Source organism: Terrapene carolina, unplaced genomic scaffold (assembly GCF_002925995.2).
Source record: "Terrapene carolina triunguis isolate 2854851 unplaced genomic scaffold, T_m_triunguis-2.0 Scaffold58, whole genome shotgun sequence".
In the NCBI taxonomy this organism is placed as follows: domain Eukaryota; kingdom Metazoa; phylum Chordata; order Testudines; family Emydidae; genus Terrapene; species Terrapene triunguis.
The window spans coordinates 69,158,472-69,185,468 of record NW_020664409.1 but is presented as its reverse complement, the minus strand read 5'-3'; the positions used below and the strand labels follow the sequence as shown (position 1 = coordinate 69,185,468).

General features: G+C 38.5%; 1 protein-coding gene across 1 annotated transcript in view; it reads left to right on the top strand.

The window, feature by feature from the left end:
* Positions 1-26,997, top strand: part of MMP16 (matrix metallopeptidase 16) — a 240,854-nt gene that overhangs the window by 110,350 nt on the left and 103,507 nt on the right. Inside the window, exons 2-3 of the mRNA XM_024206072.3 lie at positions 5,797-5,945; positions 16,273-16,395. Coding sequence (XP_024061840.1) covers positions 5,797-5,945; positions 16,273-16,395 — 272 coding nt within the window. The remainder of the gene's footprint in view (positions 1-5,796; positions 5,946-16,272; positions 16,396-26,997) is intronic.

Genomic DNA, 26,997 nt, shown 5'->3' with positions numbered 1-26,997 from the left:
GCAGGTTGCCCACCACTGGTCTAACCTGTTCTTAAAAACCTCCAGTGACGGAGATTCCACAACCTCCCTAGATAATTTATTCTAGTGTTTAACTACCTTTACAGTTAGGAAGCTTTGCCTAATGTCTAATCTAAATCTACTTTGCTGCAATTTAAGCCCCTGTCCTATCCTCGATGGTTAAGGAGAACAATTTATGACCCTCCTCTTTATAACACCTTTTTACATGCTAGACGACTGTAATCAGTCTTCTCTTCTCCAGACTAAACAAACCTGTTTTTTCCAGTCTTTCCTCAGGGTCATGTTTTCTAGACCTTTAATTGTTTTTGTTGCTCTTCTCTGGACTTTCTCCCATTTGTCCACATCTTCCCTGACAGGACACTCCAGTGGAGGCTTGTCACTGCTGAGTAGAGCGGAAGAATTATTTCTCGTGTCTTGCTTACAACACTCCTGCTAATACATTCCAAAATGATGTTTGCTTTTTTTGCAACAGTGTTACATTGTTGATCCATATTTAGTTTGTGATTCACTATAAACCTGAGATCCTTTTCTGCAGTTCTCCTTCCTAGGCGGTCATTTCCCATTTTGTGTATGTGCAATTGATTGTTCCCTCCTACATGGAGTACTTTGCATTTATCCTTATTGAAGTTCAACCTTTTTAATTCAGAGCATTTGTCCATTTTATCAAGATTATGTTGAATTCTAATCCTGTCCTACAAAGCACTTGTAACCCCTCCCAGCTTGGTATCGTCCGCAACCTTTATAAGTGTACTCTCTATGCCAAATCATTTATGAAGATATTGAACAGAACCAGTGGGACCCCACTCAACATACCCTTCCAGCTCAATTGTGAACCATTGATAACTACTGTCTGAGAACAGTTTTCCAGCCAGTAGTGCACCCATTTTATGGTAGGTTCATCTAGGCTATGTTTTGTTACTTTGTTTATGAGAAGGTCATGAGAGACAGTGTCAAAAGCCTTACTGAAGTTGAGATAGGATGATATCTACTACTTCCCCCCATCCAAAATATGTGTTATCCTGTCATCCGAGGAAGCTTCATACTGAATAGATATGCTGCAGAAAGCACCCCAAATTTCTGTGCTCTTTGAAGGGCCACTGCTGTTTCTCGGGGCATTAAAAAGATAAAGAGCCCTTCAGTACAGGACTGGTGAAATCAGAAATATAGGGGCGAGGAGGTGGGGGAAGCAGAGCAGAAATTACCCTATAGTGTTCTCTGTAAATAATAGTTTCTGGTCTGCCTCATCAGCTTGTCACTGAAAAGTCAGTGTTTGTTAGAGCAGGTAGGCCTGTAATTAGAATACACCATTATCAGCTTACAACATGCACTATTGGGGCAGCCCTAAGAAGGCCGTATAATGGTTGAAGGACTGTAGTGTAACTCAAGAAACTCCATTGGTGTACATTTTCACATAGACATATGGTAACACTTACAAAAGTGCCTCCGTGACTTAGGAGCCTGTGTCCCATTTTCAAAAGTGACATAGGCATGTAGGTGCCTAAATCCCATTATCTTTCAATGAGTCTCAGGTACCTAAATACCTGAGAAAGCTCCTCCTATTGAAATCCTGTTTCTCCCTCCCCCTTGCTTTAAATACGCATTGTTTCCTGTGTCACTTAGGCACTTCATATACTTCGTTTAAAATTTGTGGGATTCTATTTTTTCATGTCAAATGCTTCAGTCCCAATGCTTTATTTCTTCTTAAAATACTCCCAAAATCATTTTGTTACAGCCTGATGCTTATTGGTAACCTAGTAAGAAACCAGTATGCATATGCAGTGGAGGGGGAAAAAACTGGTTACGAAACACTTCAGGTTTCCAAGACGTTATTGTGAACAGTGAGTAAAAAACATATATATGAAAACTACTTCGATAGAATCCTTTTTGGTTACATACAGATTATTGCATGACGCGAAAGTTCTGTACTTGAGATAACATGCATCTTTTTATATTAATCTCATAAATGAGTGAAATCTATTACAAACTTCATCACTGTTAACTAGGTAACAGAGTTGGTGCAGTCTTCATTGCAACCCCAGTCATTACATGTATGAGGAGTGTACTTCACTATTTTCTTGTTTCATGATAGATGAGCTCCCTAGAGTATAAGACGGGTTCTGAAAATATACTTCCCTGACAACACTGCATTATCACTCCTGCATTGGATTAGAACATAGGATACATCTAATTTTAGTTCTGAGGAAGGACAATTTCTGCAAAGATGGACCAGAATTGCTTTTCTTTACCTCCTATTCCAGCTACCTCATTTTCTTGCTTTCCTCTGTTTGTGATTTCACTCAAAATTCCAATGTCTCCTCTATAGTTGCCAGCATTTGAAACTTTTTCCCAGAGGATGTTCTCTGAAAAAGACAAGGTTTAGGAGCCTCCCTACTGGAGGGATGTGTGTCCCTTTTGCTGAATTTTAAATGAGGTGTTTTGTGTATATCTTAATTATTGGGAACTCAGAACCTAAAAGATTTTGAATGAGTTATTAAAAATGTCCTCTCCTACCGGGGGGTGGGGGGGAACTATAGAAGTGAAATGGGAGCCATCACTTCCTATATTTGCAGCCCTCTATTTATTCCCTTGTGTTGCTGCATGATGCTTCATTGAAAGGGCACAACGATGTAAACTGATATGTATGACAGCAGTGGAGCAATCCCAAAGATTCAGCAGTTGGATCAGTTTAGAGACATATCCTCAAGGCTTAGCTGAATCTGCAGAGAAACCTCTCCAGAGGAGATTCATGTGACCTTCCCATACACTGCCAGTGGTTTCCCCTACTTGTTATTGTTCTGAAGACTGAGAGAGGATTATGGTAGCCTTCTACTCACACACTGGGCTCTTCTTGATCTTTGAGGGGTATTCTATCCTTCTCTCTTTCTCTTGTACCCACTGTGGTGCTTCCTCTACCACCACCCTACCCAGTTTTCTCCCACCCTGTCATGGGGCTTATCAACCTGCCCTGCTTTCTCCCCTTTGCACTCTTGCTCTTTACCACTTCCCTAATGGAGGGGAGTGGAGCATCAGCTTCTGGTGAAGTCAGACACTGGTAACTCCTTTTATATCCCTCCCTCCCAGCTTGCAATGCTGCCTGTGCTATGCTGTGAAGCAGAGTCAGAATTGGAAGTGGGGCAGCCCTAGTAGGGGATCAGGGATAGACTGCCTCGGAAGCCTGCACTGCAGTCAAAAATAATGTGCTCCTGCCATCTGGGATGAGCATCTGCATGGAAAGCACATCTCAGTCTCTGCTCCACAGGGTACAAATCCATATTTGGAATACCAGAGGAAGAAGCTGGTACTGTCTCAGGCAACAGCAAAGTGTTGTCAAGAACGACTTTTCTTTCGCACTTTCCTTAATTGGTTTGTTTTAATTTCCTGCATAGTTCTCACTCTCTGCAAGTCTTTGCTTCCCCTCACCTGCTCTGTTCTGAGGTGATAAGTGAGCCCAGAAAATAACTTCATTCTTGGGTCTCCATAGTGTCACCATCAACTTTCTGCTTAGGGGAGCTGTACCTATTCCCTTTAAAGTCCATCCACTGTGTCTTTAATTTGCTGGAGACTATGTTCCCCGTTTCTCTATCTCACATTTCACTCCCTGCGGCCCCAGCCTAGGGAGTGAGAATTCAAGAATGAAAACAGATGTGGATCTCCTGTAGAGGGCACTGCAACAGGTAGGATTTTTATTATTTGACAACACTACAGGGAAGTCTTGAAATTCAGAGACCTGATCAGCCAGAAGGTTCACAGAGAGCAGAAATGTATGAAGTAAATGAACTTTGGCCCCAAATGTGGAAGCTGCAGTCAAATGGGACCTGACAGTATAATCTTGTCCATTGCATAGAACATTGCTATTGGGCTGAGCAGCATTTGTACTTGGAGATGGTATGTTGAGGCAGCAGTGGGCAGGGCATATGCTAATACTGACCTGGTAGGACACCTTCCCTTTTTGTAGAGCCAGATGAGCACAGCATCATCCTTCTGACTGAATACAAACTATGGATATGGTAGGCAGGTACAGTTTAAGACTACTTGAGTTAAGACTTCTGAGCTGCTGATAAACATAAGGATTTCATTTCAGTCATATATAACAGTCTTGTTCCTGCATTGGCAATGACCCATGTCTTCATCTTTCATGGATGGTTGGTGGTTAATAAAGTTATCACCATCAATGATTTGATCAACAATAAGGCTTTCAACTTTGCATGTATAACCAAGACTTGGATGAATGACACAGGGGGACCTCAGTTGGTGCATTTTTATCCGGCCAGGCATATGGTCTAACATGAGGCTAAGTAGGACTGAGGAGGTGTGGCTCTACATTTTTCATCTGATTCATTTGACAGTTAGGACGTTTTTCCTAATGTCCAACCTAAACCGCCCTTGCTACAATTTAAGCCCATTACTTCTTGTCCTATCCTCAGAGGTTAAGAAGAACAATTTTTCTCCCTCCTCCTTGTAACAACCTTTTATGTATTTGAAAACTGTTATCATGTCTCAGTCTTCTCTTCTCCAGACTAAACAACCCCAATCAATCTTCCCTCATAGGCAAATGGATATAAACTGGCCGTCGGGAAGTTTAGGCTTGAAATTAGACGAAGGTTTCTAACCATCAGAGGGGTGAAGTTCTGGAACAGCCTTCCGAGGGAAACAGTGGGGGCGAAAGACCTCTCTGGCTTTAAGATTAAGCTTGATAAATTTATGGAGGGGATGGTTTGATGGGATAACGTGATTTTAGTCAATAGGTCAATAACGTGCCATCGCTGGTAATTAGTAACAATGGTCAATGATGGGATATTAAAAGTTACTACAGAGAACATTTTCCGGAGGGTCTGGCTGCAGAATCTTGCCCGCATGCTCGGGGTTCAGCTGATCGCCATATTTGGGGTCGGGAAGGAATTTTCCTCCAGGGTAGATTGGCAGAGGCCCTGGAGGTTTTTCGCCTTCCTCCGCAGCATGGGGCAGGGGTCGCTTGCTGGAGGATTCTCTGCGACTTGAAGTCTTTAAATCATGATTTGGGGACTTCAACAGCTGAGTCAAGGGAGAGAATTATTCCAGGAGTGGGTGAGTCAGCTTTTGTGGCCTGCGTCATGCGGGAGGTCAGACTAGATGATCATAATGGTCCCTTCTGACCTTAAAGTCTATGAGTCTATGAGTCTATGAGGAGGCTGTTGGCAGGTTTTCACCAGGAGTGAGCGTTGGCTCTGGTACTTCCTCCTGCCCCTTCTCCCCACCCTTTTGCCTATGAGAGTAAGGACTTGTTAACCTTCTTTGCATGTTTCAAACCCATCTTCTTCATGGCTGTTTGAGGAGGAAATAAGAACATTGTCATTGTGTGTAAGAGCTATTGTGGATTTATTGTTACAGTGGGCAAATATTATTATGAACCATGTGGGTAGTCAATTTTATTTGACATATGTGTGGTGGAGTTTATAGTTTGTCTGCTTTAAAAATTGGTGGAAGTGCCTAGAGCCAGGGATAAGTGCTTAAATTGTTACTTGAAATAAATAAATACTGTAAATAATTGAAGCTGGCACTTGCAGATAATAATGAGAACTGGCTCAAGGATATAAACTGCTCTTGGTCTTAAAACAGCAGAATCCTTAGCAAAGTTGGTGAAATAAGAGCCCCAAAGAATTTCTTCTTTACAAACTAACTAACATGATTTATGTTTGGTGAATTAAAAGCTTCATCAGATATGACATGGAGACTAACTACTAGGTAATATTTTACTTAACTGTAATTTCTATGTAATAGGAACTGTACTTGTCATTGCAGGTATGGTTACAAAAGTATGGCTACCTTCCACCAACTGACCCCAGCATGTCGGTGTTGCGCTCTGCAGAGACCATGCAATCAGCTATAGCTGCCATGCAGCAGTTCTATGGCATTAATATGACAGGAAAAGTGGACAGGAACACAATTGAGTAAGTAACTGGCACTGAAGTGCTCTCAACTTTTATATTTCAACAAAATGAAGTAGGACTGTAGGAACTTGAAAGCACATGAACTGCAATGACTGGGATATCCAAAGAGTGCAGCAATTTCAAATGGGGAATGAAACTGTCATTTCTTTTTTTCTGCTCTATTTCAGACTGGCCAGTTGGCAAATTTCCACTGTCAGCCCTGCCTTGCCCTCTGCTTTTGAAGTGTGATTAAAAATAAAGGATTGGAGGGTTAACTGTGGGAATGGCTAATAGATAACACAGAAGGAGACGCAGAAGGCAGCTGATAGTGGATAAGAAAAATGTCAGAAAAAGTATCCTGGAGGTCATAAAAATTTCAAGGGGACTCTCCCTTTGGTGGAAAATCTTCAGGGAAGATTCCTTTGTCTTCCTCAATGCAAAAATCTTTCAGCCTGTCAACTGGTACATTCATTTAATGGTTTCCAGTGACATAAACACACATGATCATTTTAATATAAAATAGATTTTTAGTTTTGCAAGCTCTCTGAAATGTTAGTGATGTTGAGCGTATAATGTATGGTTTCACTGCCATTTTGAGTTTTATATCAGTATACACAGCCTAACTCTGTGCAACATCATGATTGAAATTCATGTACAAAGGCATAAAGCAATGTCAAATAAAAAGAATAATAATAAAAGTATAGTAGTGCACGCTTAAGAAAACAAACCTGGAAACTTGTAACAAATGAACTGTTTGCTTGCCTTATCTCTGTTGAAACTTAATGGGGATTTTATTTCTTTTTTTAGATAAGTTATTTTGCTTGACTATCAAGAGAGGAAAAATATAGCACCATGGCAATATATCCACTGGTTATTACATGCAAATGAATCCATATTCCTATTCTAAAATTAACAAAAAGCTTTCTGAAAAGAATTCTTCTCCCTTGTGCCCAGCCCTCCCCCACACCCCTACCCCCCATGTGGCATTTGTTGTTATTCTTTCATGGTAAAATAGCGGACAGGAATGATTTTTTAATCACTTAGCAGTTTAGGAAAGAATCTAGTCTACCTAAGCTCCTGATGCCAAAGAAGGATTGGAAAAATCATTGTATCCCACTAGCACATGCATTATTGCACTGAAAAGCAATAAAGCGAAGCAGTTTTTAGGGCAGCCCTAAGGGGAGGTGAGTGGGTCAGACATCCCTGGACTTACGAATTTAAAAGACCTTGTAACAGATAATGCAGCAGGAAGCGAAACAGAAAGTGTATGCTGCCTTGTGAAATAGCCAGGTTCAGAAGTATGTTTCGGATTCAGCCTCCAGAGTGGTGATTACAGATCAGGTTCCTTGCAGAGCTAAAATGATTGAGCTATGCTGGGAGAGTGCAGCTGCGCCACCTACTATAGGGTTTTTAAAAGCTGCATTAGTGGTGGTTTTGAGGAAGGAAAATAATCTGTTGTGAGTTGGCAGCAAGGGAAGGATAGGAAGTGGCAAACAGGGGAAAGGTAGTGGCCATTCTCTGCTATTGGCTGTCAAGCAGCAGATATAAAGAGCTTCAGTCTGAAAGAAAAATATTTGTACATGCACAAAAATTTCAAACTAAGCTAAATTAAAGTGGGCATGTTAGCTAGAAAATTGGCAAGCCTGTTTTATTTCCGTGCCACATGGGATCCAAGTAAATTTGTCTTACACAGCAATTCCAGTCTTTTGTTTTGTGTTCTCTTGTATACTTGATCATCTGTCTTCCTCAGTGTAGGTAGTAAAGCATGATGTGCTTATTCACACACAGAATTACAGTGTACAGACTCTGGAATATTGTCTTTTTCTCCTAGGCACACGTAAGCCACTTGGGGTGAGTTCTGCATTCACTTACACACATTTCCTTTGACTTCAACTAGGTTGCATGAGAGTAATTTGAAGGCAGAATCTGGCCCATCGGACATTTATATTGAGAGAGGAGCATACACACTGGGCCAAAGCTGGCCCTCAATTACATCCATTTGACCACTGAAATCAATGGAAGCTCTACCTATGTAACTAAGGACAGAATTAGTCCTTTTAAATTATTCAGCTATTGTAATATTTTGGAACTGTCTGATCTTGAGAGAGGAAACACTTTTTTTCCCCAGCTAGAAATATCTGACAATTTTACATTTCTTCCTTTGTGGATAATAAACCTGGTAATAAAAGTTTGGGAACCAACAGACGACACTCACTGTACAAAATAAATACTGCAATGAGGACCTAGTGGAAATAGAGTTTGTTCTCATCTTGTTACACAGGGCTTTATCTGCCTATTTCCCTATCATTGAGAAGAGATTACAGCATACCACTTAGTCATCAGAGGACAAACAATTAAAATAACTTAATGCAGTTTCTTGATAGGAACCAACTTTGGGAATATTAGCAGAGAAATATATGCAGCGACAGCATCATCAGTAGTCTCTTGGGAGGACTTTGTTTTTGTATGAAACAAAATATCCCTTAAGGAATATTTTGGCATACAAAAATATTACAGGTGTTCACCTGTCCCTTTTTACATGCTATTTCCATAATGGCCTTCTTGGTATATTTTGGAATTTGTTTAGCAGGGAGCTTGAGAAACGTGATAACTGTTTTATAGATGGGGCTTGGGAGAAAGAGGTGGAAAAGAAAGAAATCATTGAATGCCAACTGGAAGGAGATTGTATAAACAAAAACATAATCACATTGATAAATCCAGTAAGAACATTGTTTGGCATTTGCATTAGTATTTTACATGATGACATCCATATATTAATAACCACAGTCAACATTTCCTACAAATGATGTTTTCAAAAGTTAACACATTTGATCAGTTTTCTACATTTTCACTTCCCTGAAATAAATCAACAAAAGTCTAATTTACTGTAGTAAGCGATGGCAAAAAGAGTAGCTATGCTATTCTGCAATCATCTGATGTACATTTCTGCCAAAACTGTATTAATTAAAACACAGGTGCTCTAGAATAAGTGCTCTAGTGTAGAGAATTGCCTGCCCCCGTGATAGTATTATAGTTCACAAGTTTCTAAATAGAATGTGATGTTTGACAAAGTTCATGAAAGAAATGTTCTGTAATTGTTTCTTTTCTTTTTTTTTTTAGTCAAATAATGAGCATGCTTCTAGTAATACCCTTTTCAGAAGCTCTCTACAAGCCTGTTTCTGCAGAAACAATTACGATATGGTGGAGTTCCACTTCTACATGGCTTCTGCTGCCTATATATTAATTGTCAGTCTAATACTCAGAAATGATAATGAGCAGAAATTTTGAGCTATTAAATCAAAAACAGTGGTTTGTTTTAGTAGCTGCCATAGCAGTTGATATGAAAACAATGTACGAGGATTAGCCACGCACATTTTCTGAGCTGAAGCCTTAAACTTGGTTCTCTAGACTAGCTGTGGATACGAACTACTACAGAGGCAGCACACTTAGTCCCTGGCATGAAATGGAACATCTTACATCAATCTCCAAAGACTCCCTCTGCCTAACACAAGGAGGGAAGGGAACCACATCCATCTTTGCTGACTAAGGGCCTGATCCAGAGACTGCTGAAGTTAATGGAAAGATTTCCATTCACTAATGGACTTTAAATCAGACTCTTGTGTAAAATGATGTAATGCCATGGTTGGGTGGGAAGGAAAGAAAGGATAAGAGAAGGCAACCCTGAAGAAAAAAACAAAACAAAATACCCTTCAATGGGATCTTTAAATTTTCAACGTTTTTTTTTTTTTTCTGTTGCTGAATCTAATGTTGATCTTTGCAACTTGTTTTGGTAGTCAAGGTTGTTCCTTCTTTAGAAAAATGGTCCAAATCATTCCTCTGTTTCTTTCTGAAAAATATGATACTCACATACTTTTTTGATCTTAAATAGCCTTAACAACTGAGAGCACCTGTTAATAAGGCTGGCCAGAAAACAAGTATTCCATTAGTGAAAATGTTTGAAGTTTTGAAAATTATTTTTATTCCACATCAGAACAAAAATGCAACCTGTCAAAATTGTCCATGAAAAAATGAGAGAGAGAAACAGGGACTCTTTCCCCTCTTGGCAAATGATAGCCAATAGTCCATTGGTTACACACTTACCTGCAAAGTAGGAGACCTGGTGTAAGTCCTGCTGTACCTGATTTGGAACAGGACCTTGAATCAGTGTGTCCCACAGCCCAGTGTCCTAGCCACTAGGTTATAGACTCAGCCTTTTTCAATTTCTTCTGTTTGAACTGTTCCATTTTGTATAAATTAAATATTCATGTGACCAGCACAAGAGAGGCTGATTTTATAGCTTGGTGGTTAGGGAACTCTCTTTGGATATGTGTGATCTAGGTTCAAAACTGTATCTGTGAAAAGTTTTGGTTTTGACAAGTTGGCATTTGCCAACTCAAAGTTTACTCAAAAAGTTGCTGTCCACCCCTACTTGTGAAGTATAGTCTATCTAGTGCTCTGTTTAGCTTGAATAATAATCACAGACATATTCAGTACAAGGTTCTCTAGATTTACAAAGTTAGAGTGGAATTATATGAAATCTGGGGCTGCTCCATGTATTTATTGGGTCGTATTTGGCTCTCATTTACTCTGGATCCACCCCGGTGTAACTTCATTGACTTCAGTGGAGTTCCTCACTGTTTACATTGATGGACCGAGAGCAGAATTTGGTGTGCAGTATCCTGTGGCCAAAGAAAATACTTTAGTCACAAGTGCTGTCAATCTGGCACCCTTCTTAAGTGCTGAATTCACTTAAAATAATACTCTAAAAAAGCTGTTACACAGATGAGTTATACAGGTTAAAATATAAGTGCAAATAATGAACTAAGGGAAAAGATTCCTAGAAAGCCTCTGTTTTGGTAAACAACAGTTATTTCCCTTTTGTTGCTTGAGACAATATTTTATGGTTGAAAGTCCATTTCTGTTTTTATCAACTTACGCTGTTTCCAAACTGACCAGAAATGCAGGGGGTCAATGCGCTTTATAGTTGTCAGTTCGCCTACTGATACAGAGGGGAATTGAGGGAAAGAATATACCCAAAATACACAAATGTAATGACCATTAGTGGTGTTCTCCATGTAAAGCTTCCCTGCAATCAGTGGGAGGATAGAGTTGTTAATATTCATTATATCATTTTAAGAATAAAAAAGACCAAGAAGATCTTGTATACCATAAAGTGTTTATAATCTGCATTTACTCTTGTGATAAAGAAGATGCGTATTAATGATTTGCATTTGGACTCTTGACACTGGACATTGAAGAAATCACTTAAAACTTTGAGGTACCAAAAATAGCTGAGCTGAGAGTATGTTGTCAGTTTGCTAGGAGTCTAACCTTAGTGTGCACTAAAATAAGAAGATTGCAGCTCCTCGCAGGTTTAATATAGAGAGGTATGATTTGATACAAGGCTAGAGAGCCAACACGTGATGTGCAAAGGCCTCAGTTTGAATTAGAGTGGGATTTATAGTCTGTGTGAGCCACACTTCTCCCTTTAACGTAAGGTTAGTAGTCGTAAACATGGTATGATATGTAGGTCATAATTTGGCCATTGCAATTTAAAAGCATACAAGCATAATGTATTTGACAGATTTATGACATTTTAAAACCTTATGTGGAAGTAATTACTTTTTTTAAAAAAAAGGTGTAATAAATCATGGTGTTTGGGGATTTGGTAAATTATTTAGAGTGTAAAAACCTGAAGTGAAATGATAGAATGCTGAAATTTGAATTCCCATTGGCTACTAGTTGTTCTTATCTTTTATACTAAATCCCTCTCTTGAGTATAAAGCCTTTTACAATGCTAACAAAATTCTCTACAAGAATATTGAAACTTTGACATAACTTCAGAGCTCATTCCAATAATAGCTCTGAGGATTCATTTTCCTATTTACAGCTTTGGATATTTACAGTGTCTTTCAAGTGAGACAACCCTGTTATTAAACACTGATCTCCATCAGTTAAGATGACTAATTTAAAATTGGGCATCTTTTCAACTGATTTAAAGACAGCAAATTTAAAATACTATGTTTTGAAGTGATTTCTTAATATGTACCAGAGCCTGATTTTTTCTGTACAGCGTTTCTAACAAAATATAATAGTTCTGTGTTTTTTGCTTTATTCCTTGCTTCTTTCATTTGACGTAGTGATATCACCTTAAGGTGAGAGAACTTGTCTTTTGTTACTTATATGTCTGGTTTTACAATGTGTGTGTGTGTGTGTGTGTTTTCCTTTACATAGTATAAATATGTCCTGTAATTTAAATGCATGGTAACTGCATGTTGATCTAACATCTACTCAAAATAAGTTTTATTGACAGCGTGTATATATAAAAACAAGCAAAACTCTGAGCCAATTTTTAATCTCATTTACTCAGATGTAATTCCAAGGCAATTCCATTGCGAAGAATGGTACTCCCCTTTATTTCCACGGTTGTGACTGAAATTTGAATCTGGCCCTGTGTTATTATTATTTTATTATTAGAATACATTTTAGTTGGCTGTCATAATATATCCCTGCAAATTACTGACTGTTACCAGAGTCCCAGGGGAGCCAACTGAGGTCACTCAATTAGGGTGAACTGCAAGGAATGGGGCAGGCAATCCCCAAAGCTGATGGATATTCCAATACTTAGATTTACCAAGCCAGCACAAAATAGCTTCTGTAATTATCCAGAAGCCAACAACACAATTCCCTTGAAGTAACCCAGGCTTAGGCCTCCAACCAGACACCCAAGCCAAATATGATGAGGATTACTGAAAATCTTATTCATCATATAAAAGTTCTACCAATCCCAAAGGATCGGACACATTACCTCCCAGGTTAATGAATATTCCAGATCTTACCCAAATACACACTTACAGCCAATTCTTATTAACTAAACTAAAATTTATTAAAAAAGAAAAGAGAGAGTATTGGTTATAAGATCAATACACATACAGATATGAGTATAATCCTTGAGATTCAGATTCATAGCAGAGATTATGAGCTTTGTAGTTGCAAAGAGTTCTTTCATAATTAGTCCATGGGTAATAGACCAATGTTCATATTCAGTGTGTTCCAGCTTAGGACTGGGATCTCAGCCTTAAGCTTCCCCTGCATGAAGCATCAAGCAGGTCTGAGAAGACAGGATCAGGACCCGAGCAGTTTTCTAGCAGCCAGTTGACCATACAGTCCTGGGTGAACAATAGGCTTTTGATGTAACCTTCTGTTTCCTAAACCTCACCGATAATTAACTACATGGATTAACATAAGATAATTCAACCATTAAGCAGTCTATCACAGACTTTAAAGAGACATATAGACAATGACATTATTTCACCCAAGATTCATCTAAATGTTAATATTCCCTTTTGATCTCTGAATCATTAGCTATGATGACAGACAGGAACTGTCTGTTTACATGGCTAGCATTTAAGATATAAGTAAACACACACAATTAGTATCACCTCTAATTCTCTAACAATACAGGTTTGCGCTTCAAAATTCTAGCCTATCTAGCATGGAATGGCCCTAGTTACCATTTCTAACATGTCTCTACAGGTTGACTCTGGGTCAATTGGCCTGCAAGATGCTTAACCTTTCTGGCCACATGTCACACTTTGTATAAGATTTGTTGCAATTATATAACAGTGGTAGCACTAATGATTTGCATGGTTATATTTTAGTCAGATAACGTCACACTGGCCCTCTGTTATTATTTTTTTATTATTAGAATAAATTTTAGCTGGCAGTCGTAGTATATCCCTGCAAATTACTGACATCTGCTTTGCGTAATCTAGGTTGTTTAAAGACATGTGAAAACAGCTGTAATGCAGAAGAATAGTTTAGCAGGTAGGGGGAAAGTAAAGGATTATAGATTGTGTAGCTATCTTTGCAGAGGCTACAAAATCCTCCTGAAAATATTTATGGTAATCAACTGCTTCACGCGCAAGACATGAATCTGTAGTTAGGTTTTAAAAAATGAATTATATTTATTCTGTAATTTATCTATAATAGTAATTTTTAAACATGATGACCAAAACATCAAACTTGTTTGCCTGAAGTTAGGCATCTAAAGCCATATTTAGGCACCTAAATAGATGGTGATATCTACCTCTGAAAATCAGGCTATTATTTAGGTGCCTAAATATGGTTAAGTGTCTGACTTGAAGCAACCAAGTTTGAAAATTTTGGCTCCTATACTTATGCTACATTATGGAGACATTACCGGTCAAGGTCTTTGGAAAGATTGACCTGACCCTGCAACCCTTACTGACGTGAGTAGGCCCTGCATATACTCCCATGATTGAAGAATCATGTTATGATATAGATATTTCTCCTTTTTGTGGTAAAAATCATAACAGCTAAACTTTTCAAACTTGGCTGCCTAAAGTTAGGTACCTCAACTCATATGTTGTCATCTAAATAATAGCTTTATATATATATATGCATGCCTCTGGTGTATATAATGCCTGACATGCATAGATGTGAATGTATGTGTATATAAATATCTAAAATTTGGAAGTTAGCGTGACCTATGTTAGAGAGGAGCACCATATTCCATTTTCCTGTCTTTAAATATTTAGCTAATCTACCATATGATTTGCATTGTATTAATTAGAATGCACACTTAATTCCCTGAGCATAGGGTTGAAAATTTACATCACTAGTACTGTTAAACCTCTGTTTGCAGTTTGTTCGACAAGATCTGTTTTCTTTAGCACTTCAGTGGTGTCATTGGAACACATCTATAAAAGTGCTCCTTATCACAATAGCATGCACTGTTTCCACTGTGGCTAACCCCAAAGACTTTTCTTAATCTCTCTCAGTTGTACTGGACTAAGAGCTTCTGTAGGACAAATTTAAGTCTGCTTTTTAATTCTGTATGTTGGGGACTGATATAGTAAATGTAATTTAAATATTAATTGGATGATGGGTCAGGTGATTTCTGTCAACCAATCAAAGGTTGGGGACTTAAACATGTATATGTATATATGTATACAGACAGTGTACATTGTATACAGATAAATGCAATTTATAGAAAGGGTGGTTAAACTCTTGCCTGAAATGAAAATCTGTTCTCCAAACTAATACAGCTTTTCAGTAATGGTATAGTAAGGACAATGGCATCAGAAAACAACAGATACAGCTACAGCATCTACATCATTAATTATTTGGCATAATAGAAATCAAGTAAATGGAATAGAAAGTTGCCACAGAATGTCTTCCACTTAGAAAATAAATGTCTTGTTATGTGTGTGGTGGCACTGGACAATTACTTTGTGAGTGTTCACTTCCATTGCATAATCTCTGTGGTCTGGATTCTGATACTTTTATTCATGGTAAATAACCCCTTACTCCACAAGTGAGAAACCATTCATTCAACTAGAGCATGAATATCAGAATCTGGTACTTTCTTATGTACACCTAAATCAGACCATCAAACCAAATCATTATAACTCTGACATACACTTAAAACTTAAAATATTTGAAACCCACCTTTCCAAGTAAACACCTTCCACAGAAACACTAGAGCTTCTTCAACACACTTTCATGTTGCTCTCTATTTTTCAGCAATTGGCATTAGCTGGTTGAACTCTTATGGGACATGGCAAAAGTGGATCAGAACCTTTGAAGTTAATGCTATACATCGCATTCAAAATTATCAGGCAAATTCTTGAGTTTAAGAGGCTACATTTACTATTCAAGGTGGCTATTCTTCCTAATATAGAGGGACAGTAGGGCAGTCAAATATTTAATGGGGAGCTCAATGATCTAATTACTTTAACAGTCCCAGAGTCTTGGATAAAATCCCTTTATGTTTTTGGAGTGGACCATTTGATGAAAGGAACTTGGGCTTATCCAAACATAAAGACACTGTGACAGAAAAGAAAGAATATGAAATGAAAAATTATGATTAAAGAATCAAGACTTTAAATCTTCATGTAAATATTTTAACCCCACCTATAGTCAATAATCTATAATATAGATTCTCATTATCTCATTAGAGTCAGAATAAATTATTAATGCTAAAAGACTCGGCCAGATGAGAGATGCCAAAGCGCTATTATTCAGTGATTGCAGGGAAAGAAAAATTAAAAAATAATGGGAGAGGAATTTATATTTGAACAGCATGGGACGTGGTGAAGTTCTGATGCCCCATATCATTCCCCCCCCCCCCCCCGCAACAAGAAAATCTTTAGCCATGTAACTTTTCATATTTATAATCATTATTGTGAGTAAATGTAAAAGTGATCAATGTATAACTTTTAAGAGGTATTGATACTGCCGTCTGTTGGATAAGTCTGTTGCAATTTGCTTTCTGGCCTGAATATGGCTGATAAGTGTAACTGTGCAATACTGATTTCTGCAGTTGGATGAAGAAGCCTCGATGCGGTGTGCCTGACCAGAGAAGAGGTAGCTCCAAATTTAACATTCGCCGAAAACGATATGCATTAACGGGACAGAAGTGGCAACACAAACATATCACTTACAGGTACAAAAAAAATCGATAAACCTTTCGGTGATATCACTGAGCATTTTATTAAAAGAAAACAAATGTTTTTTAGATATTATTTTCTAAATGTCTACTATGCATTGTCAAGATGTTGATGTGTGGTATAAAAATATTGATTTCAGTATCCCTGGAGTAACTACTCACATGCTGCAAAAGCACAGAATGAGTTTCTTGGATTTAAATTATCTGCATTTAAACAGAACGTTCTTTGAAGCTTGCAGCACCAAATTAACCTCCAATGTCCCCTCTAACTGTACCTTTCAACCATCTTGGCAACTTCTCCGGAAAAGTCACATTGAATGCAGGAACAGTCTAATGGAATTGGGGGCTCTAATTTAAATATGCAAATTAGGCCATTGGAGGAAGGCAGTAGCTGCAAATGCAGGTGCCTGCAGGTCTATTTCAAAATATAAATGAATTTGATTAAATTTTGGTGAGTCAGTAACACAGCCGTCTCATGCCCACACAGTAATAGGCATGGGGGCGTGTATTTATCAGTGAAACTCTTGATCTTACTTGCAATTTACAGGACGTGTTGCATGCTTTATCAAAGCTGACCTTGGCTTGGCAAATAAAATATATTATGCAAAAATATGTACCTACTGTAGTGCTGTCAGCCAAAAAGTGTCATGGGTACACAGTATGTGGCCCATAAAATTGTCAGCAAAGCAGAGATTTTTATGTAGTCCTCTAGAAATTTAGGATAATCTCTTCAGGATTATGGGATCCACCATGGCACTGAATGTTCTCTGGGATAAAAGCATCCTAAAATGCATTCACCAGCTATTTACAGTACTATCTGATGCAGAATGGACCTTTATGATCATCTAGCCTGACCTCCTGCATAACACAAGCCATAGAATTTTACCCAGTAATTCCTTTATCAATCCCATATTTTCTGGTTGAGAATGCTTTTTTGAAAGACATTCAATCTTAATTTAAAGACTTCAAGTGATGGGGGAATCCCCCATATCATCAGTGAGTTGTTCCAGTAGATAAGTAACTTGTGCTTTTATTACTGAGTATTGTAGTCTATGGGAATTGAAGGTGCTCGGCACCTAGCAGGAGTATGTCTATTAAATTATTTTACATTTATCCACATTTTTAACATCTTAATCTAGGGGATTAAATATGAAGTGTGTGTTTAACATTCTTACTCTTCGTTTGTAATCCCAAATCTCAAATCAGTGGGCCTGATTCCGGCTTGACAAAGCCCTGGCTGGGATGATTTAGTTGGGAATTGGTCCTGCTTTGAGCAGGGGGTTGGACTAGATGACCTCCTGAGGTCCCTTCCAACCCTGATATTCTATGATTCTATGATTCTCCCCCCCATTACACCATTTTGATGCCACTGTTAAATCCTGCAACTGAAATATCGTTCTGCTCTGCCACCCAAGTCATTAATCATAAAAGCAGTACAGAGGTGGATTCCAATATTAATCTGTTTGGTAACCCTCTAGTAACCTTTCTAGCTTGAAGAATTTATGGCTGTTCTTTGCTTCCTGCCCTTTTTGCAAAATTTTCACTCTGCTGCGTCACCTTATCATATGCCACTGCCATTTAACATTAACCTCCCAGATCAAACTTTGCCAGAAGTTTTCTAAAATTGAAGGTATAATTTCAACACTCCAGTGTTAGTAGGAAGCACTACTTTTCTTTCAAATGAAAATCAGCAAGAGCTCACAAAATGTACTTGCTATAGATTGGACATTCAAAAGTGTTCAGCTTCTGGGAGTTTTACTATTGACTTCAGTGGGAGCAGAATGAGGCCATCGCCACTTCCTTGACATCTAAAAACATTGTATTCCAAAACTTGGCTAGGCTCCACATTGTACTAATGTGGGTTTCTTCTTGAGATCCAGCCTCTGACCCACACGCAGCAGAACTGCATCAGTTTTAATGCTAAGAGGGCCTCTGAGCTGCAGAGGTGAAGACCAGATTTTCCCTTGTTAACTTTCTGGCTAGTGGTTTCTAGAATATATCCTCAGGTGCTGTGTTTAAATCAAATATTCATTGTTGTTGTTTTTTTAATTGTGAGACCTTTTTAAATAGTAAAATATAATTGAGATCATATGTAGATGCATAGAAATGTAGGTCTGGAAGGGACCTTGAGAGATCATCTAGTCCAGTTCACTGAGGCAGGAACAAATGTACCTAGACCATCCCTGACAGATGCATCACATTGTTGGCTCATATTCAGATTGTGATCCACTATAACCTACAGGTCCTTTTCAGCACCCAACTAGCCAGTTATTTCTCTTTTGTAGTTGTACATATGATTTTACTTTCCTAAGTGTAGTACTTCACACTTGTCATTATTGAATTCCATCTTGTTGATTTCAGACCAATTCTGCAATTTTTCAAGGCCCTTTTGAATTCTAGTCCTGTCATCCAAACTTCTTTGCAACCCCTCCCAACTTGGTGCTACCTGCAAATCTAATAAACATAATCTCCACACCAGTGTCCAAGTCATTAATGAAAATATTAACTAGTACCGGACCCAAGACAGACCCCTGCAGGACCCACTAGCTATGTCCTACCCAGTTTGACAGCTAACTATGGATAACTACTGTTTGAGTATGGTTTTTCAACCAGTTGTGCACCCACTCTTATAGTTATTTCATCTAGACCACATTTCCCTAATTTATATATGACAATGTCATGTAGGACTGTGCCAAAAGCCTTATTAAAATCAAGATATGTCGCATCTGCCACTTCCCCTTTATCTACTAGCCCAGTAATTGTGTCAAAGAAGGAAATCAGGTTTATTTGGCATGGTTTATTTTTGACAAATCTTGTGTTGGTGATTACGTATCACCCTAGTAACCTCTAAATTCTTACAAATTGATGGTTTAATAATTTGTTTTAGTATCTTTTTTCAAGTATTGAAGTTAGGCTAACTAGTCTATAATTCACTGGGTCTAATTCACTCCCCTTTTTAAAGATAGGTGCTATGTTTTCCCTTCTCCAATCCTCAGGGATCTTACTCCAGGAGTTCTCTAAGGTAATTGCTAGTGGTTCCAAGATTACTTCAGTTAGTTCCTTAAGTATTCTAAGGTGAATTTCAACAGGCCCTGCCAACTTCAATATGTCCAGTTTATCCATATATTCTTTAAACTGCTCTTTCCCTATTTTGGCTCGAGTTCCTTCCCACTTTTTTATTAATATTAGTTGTGCTAAGTATCTGGCTACAATGTATCTTTTTAGTGAAGACTGATGCAAAATAGGTACTAAACACCCCCACCTCTTTGATAGCATACATTTTTAGATCTTCTTCCCCACTAAGTATAGGACCTACACTTTCCTTCATCTTTCGCTTGCTCCTAATATATTTATAGAACCTCTTCAAATTGCCTTTTTTATCCCTTGCTAGTTTTAACTCATTTTGTACCTTAGCCTTTCTTCTTTTGTCCCTATGTGCTTGTGCTATTCTTTTGTGATCCTCCTTAGTAATTTCTCTGTTTCACTTTTTATAGGATTCCTTTTTGATTTTTCTGGTCGTTAGAGCTGCTGATGAAACCATATTAGCCTCTTACTATTCTTCCTATCTTTCCTTTGCATTGAGATAATTTGCAGTTGTACCTTTAATATTGTCTCTTGGTGAAAATGCCAGTTCTCTTGAATTGCTTTTTCCCTTAGATTACCTTCCAATGGGATCTTATCTACCAGTTCTGAAGTTTTTAAGTCTGCTTTTTTGAAATCCCATTGTCCTTATTCAACTGTTCTCACTCCTTCCTGTCTTTAGAATGATGAAATCTATCATTTCATGATCACTTTCACCCAAATTGCCTTCCACCATCAGATTCTCAACCAATTCCTCTGTTAGTTAGAATCAAGTCTAAAATGGCTGGCCTTACAGGTTACTTTCTCCACCTTCTGAAACAAGAAGTTGTCCCCAATACATCCCAAGAACTTATTGGACATGTTTACCTGTGTCTTTTGTCTTTCTTTCTGTTTTTTCTCTTTGTCACTGTTATTTTGGCCCCAAGAACTTTTGGCCAAACTTTTGGAACTTTCTTCTGGCACCCACATTGAATTTAAATAAATTAATGCAACTGGAAACAAGGGGCGGGGGACAAAGCTCATATAGGTAGGTTTGGAGAAGTAACAGTGGAAAATATTAATGGTATTATATGATTTTTGAACTTGTATACCACTAAAACAATTCTGCTTTTATCTACTATAATTTTAGACGTCTAGGTGCTGCAGTTTACAAAAACTGAGTGAGTACAGTATAAGAAGCTGAATAGAATTGTGTCACTGCTGAATGGATCCTTTGGTCCATTCTCCTGTAGAAGAGGAGCATTGGGGTGTCCAAGGGCTACTTTAGCTATTATACTTAAGTTGTCACTTAAGTTCACAGCTGATTGATTGCCTTGTCGTGGCAGGATACCCTTTGAGTGGTAAATAAAAATATCAGTTCAGCCAGGCAAAAGACTTGCATGAAAATGTATGAATTTGTAAATTTGCCTATTTTCAATTCTTAAAATTGAAGCAGTTTCATGGAACTTTAGAAATGTTCAATGAAACTTGACACATGTTCAGTGAAACTTCATGTGAATAATTTTCTCATTAGGATAGGTGTATCTTTTTTGCCAGATACTAAAACTTTGAACTGAGGTGGTACCTAGTATTAGATACCAGTATCTCAGCTGTGCGAATGATTACACCTCTACCCCCGATATAACACTGTCCTTGGGAGCCAAAAAATCTTACCGCGTTATAGGTGAAACCACGTTATATCAAACTTGCTTTGATCCGCCAGAGCGCGCAGCCCTGCCCCCCCCCCGGAGCACTGCTTTACCGCGTTATATCCAAATTAGTGTTATATCGGGTCGCGTTATATCGGGGTAGAGGTGTATTAGAAACTGTCCGTGTTGAAGCATAATGGCAGATTTTTTAATAACTCCAGAGGAAAAATGGTTTCTGATCTTTCACATGGGCTGTTGAGGCTCAAGTGATTGGCTGCCATAGGAACAGTGATAGAACCACAACCTATTTCATGGGATTAAGTTATGTCATTTCAGAAAGACATGATCTGAGCACCCACATTGTCTCCTGTGAGCTTCTAAAGAAATAGAGATTGAGAGAAATAATGTGTGTAAACCAAATAGGATGCTTATACCGAGATGAAGCCAACCTCCCAGTCCTTCAGAGTATGGGGTTATTGGTCTTTAGGAGATGGGTAAGGTTGAGACCACAAGAAAGGAAGATGATTCCTGCGTTCACTGACTAAGTGTATGCATGTCAGTCTTTAGCACAGAATTGGTATTTACCATTTTTAGTAATTCTCCCTTTTTCTTCCTCTGTAACATAACTTTCCAATTACATAAATGTATTTACTGGATATTTTTAGTACGGTAATTCAGTTTCTATATGGATGATACGGCATATGTCCTGTGATGTATTATGCAACCCATGCTGGCTTGGTGTGGCACTCTGTCCCCCTCTAGACATGGCTAGACCAGGTAGAGATTGATTAGCCTGTTACAGGAGTAACTAAAAGAGATGTGTATCTTAACTCAAGCAGTAGAGTCTCGTGCATTAAACTTCAGAGATCCCAGGTTCCTAGATGCCAACGACCAGGGTCAGTCTGTGTTACAGTTAGTTTTGCCTTGTACATAATATTAATACATACTATAATTGTAGTTCTTTGTACTGGTACCATATTTAAAATTATGCACTTAGCACTCAGAGGGATTTTACCCAAGAGAGAAATCAGTCCATTATGAACTGAGAAGTGTTGAACATGTTAGCTGGCAGGAGAGTATGTGTTTAAAGTAGAGAATCCAGAGCAGTGGCTCTCAAACTTTCCAGACTACTGTACCCCTTTCAGGAGTCTGATTTGTCTTGCGTACCCCCAAGTTTCACCTCATTTAAAAATGACTTGCTTACAAACTGAGACATACAAATACAAAAGTGTCCCATCACACTATTACTGAAAAAAATCTTATTTTCTCATTTTTACCATATAATTATAAAATAAATCAATTGGAATATAAATATTGTACTTACATTTCAGTGTATAGTATATAGAGCAGTATAAACAAGTAATTGTATGAATTTTTAGTTTGTACTGTCTTTGCTAGTGATTCTTATGTAGCTTGTAAGTAAAACTAGGCAGATATCTAGATGAGTTGATGTACCCCCCGGAAGACCTCTGCGTACCCTCAGGGGTACGTGTACCCCTGGTTGAGAATCACTGGTCCAGAGTGCTAGAAAACTATTTCCCCATTCCAAAGCAAGCCAGAGACTAATGTGATACAACCTTGATTTTGTCTTAAAGTTTGGGATTGTGTTATATAACCAATGATTTAATGAACATAATACTGAGTCAGGGAAGACGTCTGTGATACTTAGGGAGGTTTTCTTTTTAATAGAATGTTCAGTTCACATGGAGACATTTTATGAGCTTGTCACAATAACAACCTCCACTTATGGCTTCAGGAAATAAACCATTTAACTTTTTGAACATGATACCATGATGTAAATCAATGAGAATAAAACTGTCATCTTTATAATAATGAATATCAAGGTGGATTTGGTTAGAAAAACACATTGGAGAATTATTGACCATAAAATCTCCATAATCAGAAAGATAATCGTACTATTCATAATTTGAACTCTAGCATTAGGAGTCAGACAAAGAGGAGTCTGGAAGGAGCCCTCAGCCTGTAGTAAATGTTAAGAAATGAAGTAGCAATATGCTAATCAAAAGGTAAAGATGTATCTTGAATCAAGCCTGTTATATAAAACTCAAGATTACTTTTTAAAGCAGGGTTACTCACAATTAATTTAATATATTAAACGCCATTCTGCAGCTCTGTTTTGTATTCCTGAGTTTAAAACAGTTTTTGATTGTTCTGCAAGACGTATCATTCAGTTCAACTTCGGGGTTTATTTAACTGATGTGGGTCGGTGAGGGGCCTCATCCAGCGCCCATTAAAATCAATGGATCTTTCCATTGACTTCACTGGTGGATCAGATCCCAGGTAGGTGACCCTCTTCTCTATCACCAATCCTGATTAATTTCTTTCTCAGAGTATGGCGGGAGGGAGGCATTTTATGCTGGCCAGTTATACCACTTAATTACAGATGTGAGCTACCCTATGGCAAGGAAATTCTCCCCTGGCCAGTTAGCAACAGATTCTGCAACCTTGCATTGCCTGAGTAGCCCTAAATGGATGGAATAGGGGGAGAGAATTTCATGCTAAATCTTCAAGAAACACCCTTTAAATGAAGAAACATAGGAAGTGGCTATAGGTCTTGAAGTCTTAGAAAAGTAAAAGTTCCATGAAGCACAACTGACACGCAGGAAAACAATCAAATATTTTGAATTTACATAGAGACAGATTGCACTTAAATGTACAAAGCATAAATACATCAATTTATAGATGATGATTGCAGGGGGACTAATGCCTGCATATTGACTTTTAATATACACCAGCAGTCAACAACAGACTGTAAGGATAAACTGTGCATTGTTTTTATTAAACATGACAGTATTATTTCAAACTCCAAATGAAAAAAGCAGGTCAAGATGTGAACTGAACATCTTTTCTTTAAAATAAAAAGAAGATATGATGGAAAATGTTAACCATTGATTTTTTCAGGGGTCCTGAGTGCTGAAGTTAGTTGGAGTTGTGGGCACTTGTTAACTCTGGAAACCACTCCTTTGATTTACACTACATAAGGAGGACTCTGAGCTACTACAGAGAATTCTTTCCCAGGTGTTTGGCTGGTGGGTCTTGCCCACATGCTCAGAGTCAAACTGATTACCATATTTGGGGTCGGGAAGGATTGGCAGAGGCCCCCGGGATCAGATTGGCAGAGGCCCTGGGTTTTTTTGCCTTCCTCTGCAGCATGGGGCATGGGACACTTGCCCGTTTAAACTAATGTAAATGGTGGATTCTGTGTAACTTGAAGTCTTCAAAGCATGGTCCGAGGACTTCAGTAACTCAGCCAGAGGTTAGGGGTCTATTACAGAGTGGGTGGGTGAGGTTCTGTGGCCTGCAATGTGTACGAGGTCAGTCTAGATGATCATGATGGTCCCTTCTGACCTTAGAGTCTATAAATTTATTTCCTATAAACAACCAGCTGTAATTCAGTTGTAATCATTTATATCCTATAGGAGTATTTGAAACTTTCCAAACACATGTAGGATAAAGTACCACATCTCATAATCACACTACTTTTACATGCATACATGTTAATTATTGTTGTTGTTTGGTGCCAGGTTGAGGAAACCTCACTTGAAACCATTGGGACTACTTGAGTAAGTGCTCACTAGTGTGAATAAGGGCTCCACACTCTGGCCCTAAGTATCTGAGGTTATTTAGTTTACTCTGTTACTGAGCATACACTGTAAAAAAAAAAAAAAAAAAAAAAGGAGCTTAGAGATACACAATTGAGTAGTGATATCTCCATATGTGGAGAGAGTGATTAAGAGCTTGTAAGGAAGGATGTGTGACTATATATGTAGCTTTGAAGTTTCTCTGGAAGACAAAAATGTAGTACTTGGAAAATGCCTTGTTTTCTAGTACCTCAGGGTCATGAACATTTGTGTGGGCAGATAAACAGATCTTGAAACACTTGGGAACTCTTACATCCTTTGAAACTGATTAAACATTCTGGGTACGTACCGGGACACAACAAAAAACATTTTGGGACTAGATGAACAAAATAACTTGCCTGTGACTTTATGAGCATCTAGCCTTATATGCGGTGTTAGAACTGAAGTGATCTTTTACAGCTACAGACACCTGTAAGTTTATTCTATGCATTGTTGTCATAGGACATGACAGTATTACTTCAGACGCTCAATGAAAAAACATATCAAGACTCCAGAAAATAGAGATTTATAATAGAAATACTAACTATTCCCTATAGGAAAACTCCCATGAATTGTTATGCTACTTTAGGGCCTGATCCTTAAGAACTAATGGGACTGCAATGAGATGACTCCTGGTCTTAAGCAGTATTAACATTCACTAGTAAATGTTGTTGTGGAATCAGACCCTTAGTTAGGGCTTGATCCTGCCTCCAATATATTGGTGAGTGTTTACTTATGTGAGTAATCCCATGGAAGCCAATAAACTACTCACATGATTGAGTGCTCACCAGTATGAGAGCAGGTTGCACAATTAGGCCATTTATGATTATTTACTAGATAAGAATAGAATCCAAAAAAGAGTTTTCAAAATTCTTTTTGAATTTCTGGTCACTGTTTCATTTCTACAGTTAATTAATGAGATTGTTTTCCCATTAGTGGAGGTTGAATTTTAATATATTCCATCAGGGGCATGGATTGTAACATGAAGTAAGATTGAAAGAAACAGTGTTGCCTCTAGAATAGTTTGGAAATCCTATCATTTTTAAATCGACTCTAAAATTTCTCCATTTTTTTTTAAATTAATATGTCTTAGAATAACTTTATTTTTTTTTTTATTTTCAGTGTGTTTTAATGGCAACGCTAATTCTTTCTGACCCATTTTACACCAAATTGCCAAGATGGTCATTTCCTGTTGGATTGTTAATTACTGTTTGTTTTATTTAAGACAGAGATATTTTAGTGTGTCATTCTGAACCTCTCTCTGTTTTTTTTTTATTCAGTGCTTACTTGGGCAAACTCCCTCTAAAGACACTGTGATGTTTAAAGTCAGTGGAGGTTTTGCCTGTGAAGACAAAATAAAACTGAGTAAGGACCCTAGGATTTGCCCTTTAGTGATTTCCTTTCTCTTGTAATGATTGAAATAAACCTCTACCCCGATATAACGTGGTGGTGGGGAGCCAAAAATCCCTACCGCGTTATAGGTGAAACGCCGTTATATCAGGGTAGCGGCAGCAGGGCTCCAGCGGTGATTTAAAGGGCCCGGGGCTCCCCGCAGCAGCCAGCGCCCCGGGCCCTTTAAATCGCCGGTGAGCCCCGCTGCCGCAGCCCCGGGGTAGCAGCAGCAGGGCTCCGGCGGTGATTTAAAGGGCCCGGGGCTCCCTGCAGCAGCTGGAGCCTCAGACCGTTTAAATCGCTGGCCGAGCCCCGCAGCCCCAGGGTAGCAGCGGCAGGGCTCCAGCAATAATTTAAAGGGCCCGGGGCTCCCTGCAGCAGCTGGAGCCCCAGACCCTTTAAAGCGCCGCCGGAGCCCCGCTGCTACCGCGCTATATGCGAACCCGTGTTATATTAGGTCATGTTATAGCGGGGTAGAGTTGTATACTTATTTCCTTATTCCTTTAATTCAATAACTATGTAATTTATTTGAGTTCTATGGCTCACTCCAACCTCCAGGACCTCCAGCAAAGCTTGCCTATATCTCCAGAACCCTTTTGTTATATGTCTTCTGTTTATCAAACCATTCTCCCTCTGTCTATAGAGAAACAATTCTTGTTTTCCAAGACCTCTCCTACATGGAGTTTTAAGTTTGAGTTCTCTTCCTATGTACTTTTTCCATTAAATTATCTGATACCTACCTCCTCTTTCTTTACCTACTATTTTTACACTGATGATTCACAGTTGTATATATCTTTCAGTTTCTTTAATAACTTCTCCATGTTCACTCTTGTTCCTGGCTTGACCAAACAAATCTA